Genomic DNA, 14961 nt, shown 5'->3' on the forward strand with positions numbered 1-14961 from the left:
TATTTAAGCTGTGGAATAGCTCTGGCAGTGCATTTGCATGTGAAGACAGCTAACATTAGAGTTATCATGACATGGGAATTACCACTCATCAGCTGAAGCACAGTGACCAAGGACAGGCATCAGAAACCTGTGCTCCATGCTCCCCACTCCAGGCCCAGGACTCAAATCCATATGACCTTAAAACCTCAAATGCACGAAAAGGTATGTTTAAAATAAATATTGTGCGGGTAAATGTAAACATCAATAAATATTTTATATCTTTAAAACACAGACACATTTAAATCATGCATGCATACACACATATATGTACACATACATTACAGGTTGCTTGGCAACCACTTGTTTAAATTGGCTGGTAGTAAGTCATTACACTGTGATGAGTTAATAATCCATTTCCGTCCGGAAGATGAAGAATATCTTTCTCCATATCAGCATATGGTTAAGTGCCTATAACCTGCTCCCCGCGCCGCGCTCCAAACGTGCGGCTCCGTGTCGGCGGCAGCACGACAGCAATCAGTTCTACACGGCCCCAAGTTGATTGCAATCTCTCTGGCACTTTAAAATGCCCATTGTTTTGGATGAATTATACTACAAGAAGCCTTCATTTTTGTTAACAATCTGCCCACAGCATTAGAAGATTCAATTCCAAAGCTATTATTCTGCCTTCAAAGCCTCCAAGTGCAAGACTCGGCATACAAATTTATATACACTTTATACGCAGAAATGCACCAAGCATGATTAATGCAGAAATCCAATTCAGTTAGAGGAGCAACTCTCATCACCCAGGCTCTGGTGTCAGAGATTAATCTACTGAGCTGACAATGAAAAACTTCCCCAATAACTTTACTCCTACAAAAAGCCAAATCTCTTCAAAATCAGGACACAAATGTAAGGAAACTGTTCCTAGGCTACATCCTCCAGGGCTTGGGCAAATTCCCTTCCCCAGAGGAGAAGCAGCAGGAACAAGCACAGCTTGGACCTTTCTGGGTTGGAGAAAAGTCTTGGCTTCTCAGCCCTGGGGTTCCTCAGCCTTGGAGAAAAGAAGTCCCTGCCACATTTCTGAATATCTCCACAATTGGGCTCAAATGCAAAGGATCAGTGATGCATGAAGGACTTCAGGGGAACTTCACCTGTCCTGCAACGTCTCACTGGGATGCCACAAGGCATCCAGCACAGTTCTCCACCCCTTACTTCTGCTGATGCCACCTTGGATCACTGGCTCTGCTCTACCATGTCCCCAGTTCAGCACCTGTATGAGTAAGAAGCCTTCAGAGGACATCAAGTTCAACAAATCAACCTTGCACTGGGCTAAAAAAAGCTTAGCTGAAAAATGCAAGGAAAAACAACCTGACAGTTGCAGTTTTCCACAGCAGATTTGGGCCTCTTGGGTCCTTCTACTGTAAGTTCACTGCCACTCTGAGAAGGTCAGGCATTGTTCCAGCCCTTGTGTTTTCTCCTGCCTCCAAAGAACCCAACCACATTCTGCTGCAGAACTGACATTTTTAAAAATAGGGGCTTTCAGGAAAACATTTACAGCTTCCTGGTTTCGCCTATTCCCAAGGCAGGGGCGTCAGTGTGTGCCGAGGTGTGCTGTGAGCGATTGTCTCCCGGCAGCGGGCACGCGTTTCCTGCCAGCTGCGCTGCCCCGCGCACCAAACCTGCTGAGGGAATGAGGGAGCTTCCGACGCCAAGGGAGCGCCTGTCAAACACAGGAAGCGGCGACGTGCCGCTCCAGGCCTAGGCTGGGAAGGGAGGCAGCTGGAGTTTCTCTTTAGGAGATTGTTGGGAAATGGCAGCTCAGGGTGCTGTGGGAAGCTCTCTGCAGAGCTCCGCAGTTGCCACACGTGAGGGAGTCCACCTGGGAATGGCAGCCACAGTGAAATTCAGCACTTGCAAGAGTCCAGGACCCATGGGCAAGATCCTAAGTCAGGGATCTGTCTCAGAAAGAGTTACACAAAATGGAGCCATGGAGGGATGAAGGATGCCAAAGCTACCCAGCTCTTTGAGGCTTGCTGGGCAGGTCTCAATGCTGGAAAATAAACCTGGAGCAGGGTTGATCAGAGACGGTCATTGTAAGCCCTTCAAAATCAGCTAACAGCTTTATCTACTTCTCCTGGGAAATGTCAGTACTCCTACAAACCAGAAAAGCCACAACACACTAAATAAAAGAGTGTTCCATGGTAGAAACACTGGCCAAGACCCTTAGCCCAGGTTAGCTGTGTCTGAGCACCACTGTGGAAGCAATAGAAAGTCTGGCCATCTTTTCCCACCTGGAGAAAGGCCAGTAGCACATGGCTTGGACATGTCCTACCTTTCATTGTCTGTGTTGACTGGCATGCTGTTCTTATGCCATAGGATGACTGGCTCAGGCAAGCCATGGATCTGGCACTGGAATCTTGCAACACCGCCTTCCTCCACCACTGCATTCTGAGGGTGGATGTGGAAGTCAGACATGGCTGGAAGACAAAAAGAGAGACAAAATTATTCACATGTGAAGAAAGATCCAACTGGAAGATGTCAGCAACTTTACATGACCTAGAAACACACTCTCATTTCCCACAGAATGCAAATGGAACTGTAATGTAATGTAAGAGCAGAAGGCCAGCTTGCAGCCTAACCTTCTGCATGGAAAAACAAGACTAGTGGGAAGTTCTGGGTATCCCACCTGCTTCTGCACATTGAAATGATTGGCTCGACCAGAACAGCAAGACCCTTGTGCTCAACAAGGTCTGCCAGGGCAGCGAGAAACACAAACACTGCACTGGCACTTACCGGAGGTCATTCCCAATAGCTTGAGCAGTCTTTGGATCCTAGTCCACATCAAAAGAGAGATGGATTCTTTCTGTTGCCATCAATGTCTTACCTGTTGTAAATATCCTTCTGATATGTACAGCTTGCCTCCTAAACTCATGTTATTTAAATAACTAGAGCAGGAGAATGCCAAAATACCGTAGTGAAACATACAGCCCTTGATTTCCACCTGTTTGCAGGTGCTCCTGCTCATTGCATACTCTGCTTTCCAGCACCACAGCAGAACAGCCACGTCCCCAGGCTGGGGAGAAAAAGGATTCAGCCAAAAGAAAGAGCAGCTGCCAAGAGCTCAGCAAAATGAGGCTTTTGGGGCTGGGACCACCCGACAGCAAATGATGAGCCCCAGCATGCCCACGCAGGGTGAATACAGACCAGCCTGTTCCAGCAAGCCACAGCTGTAACCACCGTGTGGAAACACTCTGGCACGCTGTTAGAGCTACATAAATAATACCGTAATCATTACTATTAATTAATTGGAAGGTGCTGCCTGTTGACTCCGCAATAAACATATTCAAAGCTAATAAACATCCCAGTGGTTATTGAGCTCATGATTCATTTAAAGTGCTGCATCCACAGGAAGGTCTCTGTCATTACCATACAAAACAAACTCCAGGAGAACTCCCTGCTCTGCCGCCCCAGTCCGATGACACCCCTCTCCCCAGCAAGAAAACCTCATCCCCTTTTACAAGCATCAAGTGCAATGACTGTGGGTCTGCTAAGGAACAAGCTGCCTATGTGTCAGGGCAGCTTAATCATTCATCTGCAAACTGCAGTTGGGCTCAGGCAGATGGGAGATGGCCATTAGCAATCATACATTAAATATGTGTTGCATTAACCTGCGCTGCTCTCGCAACCACCGCTCTCAACCCGCTGATGGCAGATTTGTTAAGCTGATGGAGTAGCACGGAGCAAAGCCCCAGCCCTGCACAGTTGCAGGGTTGGGAAGGTTTTGTACGTATGAGGGTGGGATGGGCAGCCAGCCCCACACTGGGAGCCAGACCAGGGAGTGGCTGCGCAATGTTCCAGCCAGATGGCGACACACCAGCACAAGGTGAAAGATCACGGAAAATTGTATTTCTCTTTCCCAAGATAAAAGCCAATGCAATTATCCTCTCTGGTATAGGATTATAGGATGGAGCCCAATAGTGCAATGGCAATTTACCCAATTCATATAGATTTAGCCTTGAAATGAGACTGATCACGGCTCAGAGCATTCAGACATGGAAAGGAGCCCAAAGGCTGCTAGGAGGTCTCTCATTGCCAGGTGATGCCACTTTCAAGGTGGCAAGGGATGCTTCAAAAGATGGGGGATCCATGGGTGCCTGCAGCAGGGGAGCTCAAGGGAGCCTGCAGAACATTTCAAGGCTGGAGACCCAGACCAGGGTGAGCATTGTTGCAAAGTCAAAGCTTACGGACCCTCACCAAGAAATGAATCCAAGAATTACCGAGAATGACACAAAGCTCTCTAAAATTTTTTTTTAAAAGCAGGGATTCAGATGCCTGTAGGGAAATTCCTTTCAAATGTACAGATGCTCAGCACTGAGGTTTTCTGGTGGTTGACAGGGTTGATAAAAGAGGGAGGTGTGAATGAGAACAGCCCAGCACAGACTTCACTCTGCTGGCTAAAGAATTCATCGCCGTTCCTTTATTTCAATAATATCACCTCTTATAGGTAAAACTGCAGCAATAACCTCTACTCTTAAAGACACCAGTATTAATATTTATCATGAATAAAACATGGCAAGTTATAAATAATTCAGTTATGAGGATGTTAAGTAAAATATTACTCTTCAACGACACTATAATGTGGCTTTGAAGCACAGTTTTATGTTAAATGCCTAGGAAACACTGTGACCCTTGCCAAGACCAGCTGGTTTGCAGAAGATGCATTAAAAATTCATGCACTGAGCTACAAAATGCTATTTTTACAACAGGTTTACAAGTTTATTTACAGTTGCAGAGACAAAAGACTTTTGGAGCATCTCCTGTAAAACAGCAACAAAACTTCAATGTGAGTGATTACTGGGTTTTCAGCCTGGGAATAAATCACTGGGGAGAAGGAGAGGAGAGGGACAGGAGCTCAACTGCTTCACAGGGCATTGCCTGGAGGAGCTAAATCTCTGCTGACCCATGTGAGGTTTTTATATACGTCCCAACTGACTGTAACAAACTCATGCAGCAGAGTGCTGGCTCCTGTTTGTCACTTGCCTTCCCGTGGCAAGCGGCAGGACCCCGTTACCAGCCGGGCGCTTTTGTTCCAGCCGCCAAGGAGAAGAGCTGCACGTCAGCCCGGGTGGGGTTGGCCAGCAGCCAGGGAGCTGCAGCTCATTTCTATGCTAATGGCTATAATAATTTTAAAAATAAATACATGCAATCACAATATTCACCCGCAAGCTCCTAAGAGGGGAGGCACTCACCAATCCATCTGCCAGCGGTCTCTGCCATCCAGCAATGCAGCATCCATGTGCCTATGGAGGGACTGGTGCTACCCCAGGCCTTTTTTACCATCATCAGAGGAGTGAGTGCCACCCTGTTCCCATTAAATTTCCCTCTGCCATCTCCTTGTGTCATCAAGTCATAAAAATAACATAAATCACATGCACACTCATTGCTCCACATTAATGCTCCAAGCTGTGATGTCTCAGTGCTTCTGCTATCATCCCACCTGGATTTTGGCTGTGGTACACAGCAACTGCCACAGGGCACAGAAGGACAAAATTAGGGCTTACAGCAGCCCTTTGACACTGCAGGCCTGGAGGAGTCTCCTCCAAAAGATGCTGTCCAAGGCTAGATTCAGACTAATGTTGACTGTCTACAGTCACACAGACACATGAAGCAGAGGAGTTACTCTTCTTCTCTGCTTCCCCTGTGTTATATAACTAAGGACCTCAACTAGGATGATGCTGGATCACAGGCAAGGATCTACCATAAAGAAACCACCATGCTTGGGATTGCCCACCACTTAATCCCCACTGGGATGCAGTCCCTGAAGGCATATCCGATGGACACAGGTGAGCAGCAATTCTCATCCTCATCATCCATGATTAATTCATGGAGGATTCATTCTGGGGTCTCCTCTAATCAAATCACAAGCACTTTCTCCATCCCAACAGGCCTGGTGGAAAGGCCAATGGAATAAAAATGAAAATAGCTATCGAGTGAAATTTTCTCTACTCCATAAAAAACTAAATTGAAACCATTAGTGGCCAATCCTTTTTTGCTCAGTGCAGCATTAGTGCTAAGCCAGAGATTGACCTAGATTTGATATAGAAAAAGAAAACATTAACTTGGTATGTCAAAGCAAATCCCAGGCCTTTAGAGTCATTAAAACACAAACATTGTGCAGGCACGAGGAGAGGAGGAAGACTTGAAAGGTTCAGTGCCAAACATGGTGTTAGGAGAGCATTTGGGAAGGCCAGCTAGTTCTGCAATCAAATTGTCTCTTGATTTTAAATTACTTATGGGGAAACAGAGACCCAGGCTGGCTCTGACACAAGTTGATGCTGGGGAGGAGTGAGCACCCACACCATCACAGATGCCACACAGTCCACAAATAGCAGCACACAAGTGAAGATCCTTTCTTCACATTTCTGCCACCAACCTGTTAAATTCAGACCTTTTCCAATGTAGGCATGTGGTTAAAATGCCTCTCAGTTAACACAGTATAAGAACAAGAGTTTTATGGGGGTGTACCTCCAGTACCTGGGCTTCCAGATGCTCCTACCAAAGAGTGCAAGCTTCATTATCTCCGTTACAGCTGAGGAAGGTGAAATCTGGGAGCCAAATTATTTGCTCAGAGCAGAGAACAAGCCATAGGCAAGCTGACCCCTTCCAAGACTGGCTCCATTCCAACGACTGCTGATACTGAATATACAGTGAGCTGCTGATATATACTGAATTTCTCTATGTACTAATAAAATTGAATTCCTCCTCAGGTCAGCAGAAGCCAGGGTTGTTTTTTAAAACACAATGAACACCATGCCAATTAATGCCAAACATGAACCACTCTCAGATCAGGCTGAGAGCTCCAGCAGAACCAACAGAACCAACCTTCAATATCTATGAGACTCACAGAGCACCCAACTCCTTTTCCTGAAAGCCACCAGTACTAAGGCAAGCAGAGGGATTAAATTTTCAATTCCCTCTTGACTTAAGAGACCTTTACCACTAAGTCAGCAACCTGCCAGGGAACATTCTCAAAGAAGTCAACAGGGGAAGGCTCTGCAGACTCAGGTCTTATTTGTCCTCTCCAGACTCTGGAAATGGAGGATTTGCCAATGAGAAGGAGTCGGCACAAAAGACGGGGAGCGTGTGGACACCACAAATCCCATCCTCTCCTCTCTTCCCCTTCCTTCAAACAGCAACGCCTGCCCAAGCCTTTAAGAAAAAGACACTGAATCTTCTTCCGGTACTTTTTAAAGATGCATTTTTATAAAGCTAAAACCAAGCCCACAGCAGGCCAGCCCGGTGGCTACTCCAGCTGCAGAGCAGCCTCTGCGCCTGCGAGCCGGCCCTGCGTGTCTAATGACGCTTTTGTGCGAGGCTGTTGCTGAACTGCCATGAGCCCAATTTTGAATGCAAGTTGCTTTGTGCATAGTGAAGCGTGAACAACAGCGCCGCCCATTTATCTATTTAATTCTCCAGGAGTAGCAGGAGCGGGGCCCTTTGCTCACATCTAAAGGGAAGAAAAATCGCCTTTCTCTCAGCTTTGGAAAGGGAGGGAAATATTAAAGAGCAGCCGTGCCTCTCCCAGCACAGAGGAAAATCCTCTCTGCCTCTGTCCACTAATCATAGCAGGGAAAATCCCAAATCTCTATTGTCCATGCTGAGCCTCAGATCTCAAAAGAATATGAGCTGCAAGACTCAGGAGAGTTTGAGGCAAGGAAGACATTTTAGAGGAATGTAGTTTGTTTAAGAGGAACTAAAATACCAGGTGAGATAAAAGAGGAAGGATGACCCACCTCGGTCTGCTCAGAGGTACAGGGAAATGGTCAGTCCTGAACACTTTTTATTTGGAATATTTGCAAACAAGTGCTTATTCCTCGTTTGCTTTGGCTGTTGTTTTCTTCCCCTGGAGCTAACAGGATGGCTCAGAGCATGAATGGAGGACGGTGCAGGCTCTGTTCTCTCTGCATTTTGCATCTTCATGTCTCTTGTTTTCACCCGCAATCAAAGCTGACTGGAAGAATTTAAAATAGGCTGAGAAGACAGCACATGATACAGACCTCTCTAGCTGAGCAACAAAGTCTCCACCTGGCCTGTTTTCTTCTCCCATCCCAAGCTCCTGGGACAGGGATGAAAGGGAGACAACAGAGATAATGCCTCACAGTGGGACACAGCAGCTGCCCACGGGAGGGAACATGCAACAGATATTTTACAAGAAGAGTAGGGGGGAAATCTGCTACTCAAATAGCAGGAGGCTACTCAAGTCAACCAGGAGGCAAATTTTTGTCTGGTCTGGGACTGTGGCTTCTCAACTTTTTGCATAACAGATTAAATGACTGTGAGCCAAATCCAGCTCAGGTCACCTCCCCGCTGCATCGCAATGAACAGCCCTGATGGACGCTACTGACCCATGACTTATTGCTGGGTTTGCTGCTTTCAGAAGCAGAAAAAAGCACAGAGCCCTGTAGGGGCTGCTTCCGCTTAGGGATGATAAATATCCTGTGAAAGTAATGAACACATCTTCACTGCATGCAGAGCAGGGGTCAGAGGGAACATCCTCAGGAGCCCCTGGTTGCTCTACCAGCCCTGCACAAGTGAAGGAACCAAGCTGTGAGGAGGATGATGGGTTCTTCCTGAAAAGGTCCCTGTAGGGTGGCACCTGGAAACCCTTTGAATGCCTGCACTGCAGCTCCACTCCTCTTCCTGAGCCTGACTGAATGTGCTGCTCATTGTCAGCACACCCAGTCTCTCCTGCACAATCACAGTGTCTCCAAACCCATATTTTAGTCCTACAGAATTTACTATATTCATGGTATTTATTATAGCTCACTTATTAACCATATCACCATCAGTTGTTGATGTAGGGGTACTCTCCTGTGAGCAGGAAAGATTTTTGACTGGATAAATGCAGCCTCTGCACCACACATGGAAATGAACAGGGGCCCTATGGCCCAAGGACTGTTTTATACTGCAGTATCTCACAATTTCTATAAAACTCACAAAATGCCGCACCTCTAGAGACTGTCCTCACACTGTTCCAGTAAAGCACATGAGGGAGTGTCCCCAACATTCAACAGCCCACCATCCCTGTTGTCTTAACTTAGGGGAGCAGAGAGCACCAGGGGAGCTGCCGATGCCAGAGGAAACCCTTGAGAGCATCTGGCATTTGCCATGCTCTCCCCTCATGCAGCAGCACTGCCCAAATGCTGCCTCCTGACACCCAAGACCTGCTAGAATGTGGCTGCAGCCAGAAATCATCCCAGCCTGGAAGCAAGAGCAGGGAGTCCCTGTGCATCAGCACTAACACCCTCTCTGAGGTGCAGAGAGAAACCAGGGCTGTCTGAGCACCCTCACGCCTTTCCTATAAAGTCACTGGTTATTTTAGGGACAGGCACTAGTTGCCACACGTGGTCACAACCAAAATCCAACATCATCCCTCCCTTGAGTACCAATAGCACACTCTGCCCATGAGGCAATGCTCTTCCTTATAAACCACTTTGAAAGATGCACCTTGGCAATCCCGTGGATCAAATTTCTCACTTCCCTCCATGCTCAGAGCACATGGCAGCCTCCCATCATGTTACCTGCTACACAAGCAGCACAGCAGACGGCCCAGGGTGGTTATCCATCTTCCAGCACCCTCTTGTTTTGCAGGGGATCACTAATAAACAGCCCCTTTAGCGCTCTCAAATTGGTTTCAGGGAGAGAAGAAGTTGCTGGCGAAGAGGGAGGCATTGCTGGGAGAGACCTTTATCAGGGAGCTCTATTGAAGTAATTTTTCAAGATGAAATTGCTCTCCAGCTCATGACAGCATTTAGTGTATCCTGAGGCGACCATTTGTGAAGCCAAACCTGTGGTCCTGCTGCCCTGCTGCTGGAGGGAAGGGGGAGTATTAAATGTCATAAACAACTCTTAATTTGCCTGGGTGGACTGCACATGGGGCTGGTGATTCTGCAGTGCAGGAAGGGGTTATCTGTCAACTGCACAAGGCCCCAGCACCAAGGGTGATGTTGGCCAGGCAACACTGGCTGCTGTGACACCTGCCCAGAGGTACAACACACCACAAAGGGCTCCTGTATTTTTGTGGCGTGACTTCTTAAGAAACCCCAGCATCACACGAGGCTCCTCCACCACAAAGCAGGGCTCCCCTCCAGCATCACAGAAGATGTCCCCTCCTGTTGCATTCACAGCAATGGCTTCTTCAGGACTTTCCTCTGAAGCACACATTTGCTCTATTTGCAAAATAGCAATGATTTATCCCACTCAAGTGCCCCTGCAGACCCCTGAAGTAATGAGAAAATGAAAGCCAAGCTGTCCACAAGCCTCTGGGAAAGGTTGGCTCGACAAGGGCAGAGCAAAGCATGCAGTATGCTGCCAGCAGGCAGGTCTCTCATGCCAGATTCCCATCCAGAGCTCCTCGTGTTTTTCCTACTCTGACACACGCAATTAAGACAAATTACATAGTTACCATTTTGATTTGTTGCACAATACCGATGTTTTCCATCCCTCTCCCAAATATTGATGGAGACAGTAAAAGAGGAAGCTCCCACACAGCTGGTTTTGGCCCTGGACCACTTTGTTTGCAGCCAACTCCTTCCAATATCGAGCGCGGATGGACGAGCAATCCTGCTTTTCATCAGCTCGGAGAGGCAGCGAGCCAAGCAAGCACGAGGTGCTATCCTCAGCAGCCCTCACAACACCTCTGAGTAGAAACATCCCTGCTCAGACTCCCTGAGCAAAGGCAGCAGCTTCCCTGCTTTTTTGTGCTCCCAGATGAGCGCACACTGTTTTGGCATCTCCGGAGGCACTGGTGGAATCCGTAAAGGTGAAGGCGAGGAAGCTTTTCATCACCACTGCCCACGGAAATGCCATCAGCCTCGCCTTCAGACAGGGAGCTGTCCTGATTTACAGGCTAATGAATTTTAAATGAGATGCATTTTTTAATTTTTTGTTGTCAGCCCCCATTTTTCTGCCAGCAATCATTCCAGTAATAGCTTTAAATTTTCAGCATCTGTTTTTACCAGCTCTCCTGTAATTAGTTTACTAATGTATTTCACTGTGCCTTTGTTATTTTCAGAGAATTACTTCATTCCCAGCTATCAGAGATAGTGCACTTCAGTCTATAAGGAGTTTGGCCTTTGTTCCCCCGTGGTTATTCACATGGGGGAAGATGGCTCAGTGAATGACAAGCCTTTCTATCACTACACATTCTCCATTTAATGTCTTTATACTGGCTCATTAATTACCACAGAAATCTCCTTTCCAAATGGAACCTGTGATTTATAGAAGACTTGGGCAAGGTGCCATTTCTATCGGGCCGACAGCAAACAGCACCAGTGCTGGCAATTCCCTCTTCATTTTCCTTCTGCTGCAGCAGGGTCAGCCCTGCTGAGGTGGGAGCTTTGCCTGGGCAAGGGAGCTCAGTGAGTGTTCAGTGCTGCTGAGCCACGGGCATCACCCTGCTCTGGCTCGGCTGGGATGGCCAAGCCCACGGCAAATTGAGATACAGCCCGTTCTGCCTGCTGCACAGATTGAGATATTCCCTTGGGCAGCTTCTGGGGAGTGCCTGGAAGAGGTGAAACTGCCTCTAAGATGATCCCTTTCCCAAATCTGGTGGTCCAAGGCGTGGCAGTGCATACAAAGTATCTCATAGGTCTTGGCAAAAACCCGAGCACAGCATGAGGACTCTGGCTTTCATGATGGAGTGGGCGGTCAGAGGTGATGGCCTCTGTGGCACCCAGAGGCACCTCTCTGTGTGTCCCATCACTCAGCAGGCCTGAGTGCAAGCTGTACCCCTCAGACTCCAAAGCATTACAGACTTGCAAACCTCCCAGCACATGGGGTCCAGCAGGGGGAAGAGCTTCCCAAAGACATAAGGCAAAGGCTCCCTGTGGACCCAAGGCAGCCAGAGAAGGGGGGAAAGGCGGCTGTGGAAGTACCCCAAACAAGGGTCCCTCTGTCCGATGGAAATTAACTTTAAATCCTTCAGAACAGTATGTCTTTCACCACGTCCATACTCTGCCGAGCATGATAAACTACTCCCCTTCTTTATTAAGGAATGAAACAGAAATGGAAATGGTGCACACGATAACTAAATAAGTTATTTAAATAGAAAAATAATCACAAAAGGCTGGATTCCCACAGAGGAGCTGCCTTACATCACAGCAAGGGAAATACTCAGCATCCCCTGTGCACAGGGAGAGGAGAGACCACACGATCATAGCACTGAGCCAGAGCAAGCGGGGCACAGAGTTAGCATTGCAAAGAACTGCTCTAAAGCTCCTTTCTGTTCATTTTAACTCTGAATTTCACTCAAACACAGGTGATTTTTCTAAATGCTGAAAGCTGCTCTGCTCCCATCCCTTGGTGTTGAGCACAGATATTGTGCTTCGATGTTGCCCAGTCCAGATTGAAGGGGATAATGTCAAAGCTGTAGAAAGGACTGAACTGTTGTGATCCTGAGAAAATCCAGGTTCCTCCCAGGTCTGCTTTTCCTCCTAGCAGCAGCTAAGCCGTTAGCTGTCATCTCATCCCTGTGGCTGACTTACTATATAAATTCCTGTTCGCTCCTTGGCAATAGCAACAGCTTCCTATTTTGCTGGCAGCAATCCAGGGGAAATTCAAGCTGAATTACAACCATTCTTCAGAAAATAGGCCAAATCCACGAAAGCAGGACACATGACCGCAGACGTAGAGCTCGTTCTTTTTTCTATTTATTTCGCGGCGAGAAGCCCCGTTGGCTGAAAATAGCTTATCTCTGGAAGTCCCCCCTTCCGCTCACGGCTGCCGCTCCTGGCTGCCAGCCAAACCATTACCACCTCAAAGAGAAAGTTCAGAGCTGCGGCGGATCGGCCCCACGGTCCAGGACGTGCGGTTTGATGTTTGCACCGATTTCTCTCTGGGAGCTCAGAGGAGATGGGGATTGTATTTCTGTGCACGAGGCAGCGAGTGTTAACTCCTTTCCTGCGCCTCCGCTGGGATGGGTGCACCTGGGGCTGTACCCAGCGCTGCTTGTCAGAGCAGACACAGCAGTGTGCATACACATATGTGCATGTGTGTGGACATATGACAGGAATAAATTGCTCCCCGTGAGGGTGGGGAGGCCCTGGCACAGGCTGCCCAGAGAAACTGTGGATGCCCCATCCCTGGAAGTGTTCAAGGTCAGTTTGGACAGGGCTTGAAGCAATCTGGTCTGGTGGAAGGTGTTCCTGACCATGGCAGGAGGATGGAAGTAGGTGATCTTTAAGGTCCCTTCCAACGCAACCCAGTCTAGGGTTCAATGATTTTATGATACGCTGTGGGGGTGGCAACACAGGTCTGTGAGCCAGGGTCCTTCCAGACACCCACTCTCACGACAAGGTGGCAACTTCCATTTCATGCCAGGTCAATGTGAAGAAGCCACTCTATCTCAAAGTACCTCTGCCCCCACAGCAAACCTTTTCTCCTCCCTGTGCACCCTAAATATGACTGGGAGACACATCACCATCCTGGCAGTAAGGATACAAGAGAATGGTTAAAGATAAGGATGTAGAAGATGGTGACACAGAGGAAGAAAATGATAGCAGAGTTACAAACCACCAATCTCACCATCTTTATCTTCCTTGCTATCATCAGACCATCACTGAACTCGAGGAGCAGTGATGCATTCCAGAAAACACAGTTCTCCAGGGAGGACTGGCTTCTTGTTGATAAGAAGCAGGGAGGCTCATCTTCTAAACCCACTGTGACACCTCATCCTGGGCCCAGTTTATCAAATTAAACTCATTACCTTTGAGGACTCATTGGAAAGAGGTGGCAGGAGCAAAGTCGTGGGTCAAGGAGGGGGCGCTGCCATCGGCCTGCGGTGCCGCTCCGGGACCAGCACGTCCCTGCCAGCACGGCCCGTGGGACAGCACTGCCTGGGAAAGCAGCACCAGCTCCAAACCATCCCAGAGCATCACGGCAAGGAAGCAAAGTGACAGAAAAGGGGACACACTGATTTCCTGCCAGGCCATCACATGGCTCTCTGGTTGTTGCACCTACAGCCACACCATGCAGGGCTTTGCTCACTGGGCGAGGTTCCTGGTTTACAAGAGCAGGTTTCAATATGATAGAAAAACAATCTGTGTCCATGGGAGAGCCACAACTGTGATCTGCCATCACCCAACCTCTGTACTGTCACATAAACAAGTTATGTTATGTCACAACCACATACAGAACTTTGCATATGCATCTCTTACTGCCACAGAGAAATAACCAAGTCCTTTCTGTGAGGAATTTTTAAAATGAGCAGTCGAGTGAAAATAAATTTCGGCTTTGAGCACTTTGCTAAGGCATTCAGATATATACTTCAGATGCTTCCAATTTTCTTTGCTTTTTATCCTTGATTAAACAAACACAGGTCACCTCAGGTGGTGCCTCTCCTCTTTTTGCAAGGACCTTTGGTACCGTTTATGGGCACAGGATACAACAAGAAGCCCTGGATAACAGGAGGAGAGGGCAGTGAGGCTCAGGAAGCCTTTGAAGAGCATTCCCATGGGATGCTCCTGGATGGGATAACTATCAGCTTGAAGGGCTACAAGGAGGGTTTTTATCAATTTGTTGGGAAGAGAAGAAGTTGGAAGAACCTGTGTTATTTCCTACTGTAAAATTTGCAAATATTTTACCCAAATCTTTCTACTTCTTCCTGTGTTTGTGCACCCTGAAACTCACTTGGGCCGGCTGGGTGGGGAAGGCAGCCGGACTCCCTGAGCAGTGGTTCCTGACTAGGAGTCACAGATTCCCCTGTGACTACCATGCCTAAGCCCTTGCAAGTGCACAAAGTCCCTACATCCTCCACTGATCTCCACCCATCCTAGCAAACAACCCCTGGCAACAAAATTCAGCATCATGGACAAAAGACAAGAGGAGGTGCTGAAAAAGAAACCCAGCACCCAGTGCTTGGAGAAGAGCTCGACATTGACATTGCAGCTCCTGCCAAAGGAGGAAGAGTTAGAAGGCATGCTG

General features: G+C 47.9%; 1 protein-coding gene across 1 annotated transcript in view; it reads right to left on the minus strand.

The window, feature by feature from the left end:
• The window catches only part of IGDCC3 (immunoglobulin superfamily DCC subclass member 3), a 94683-nt gene that overhangs the window by 35704 nt on the left and 44018 nt on the right, over positions 1 to 14961 (minus strand). The window contains exon 3 of the mRNA XM_063169969.1: positions 2312 to 2456. Within this exon, the coding sequence (XP_063026039.1) occupies positions 2312 to 2456 (145 nt within the window). The remainder of the gene's footprint in view (positions 1 to 2311; positions 2457 to 14961) is intronic.

The sequence above is a fragment of the Melospiza melodia genome, chromosome 15 (assembly GCF_035770615.1).
Source record: "Melospiza melodia melodia isolate bMelMel2 chromosome 15, bMelMel2.pri, whole genome shotgun sequence".
Classification (NCBI taxonomy): Eukaryota; Metazoa; Chordata; class Aves; order Passeriformes; family Passerellidae; genus Melospiza; species Melospiza melodia.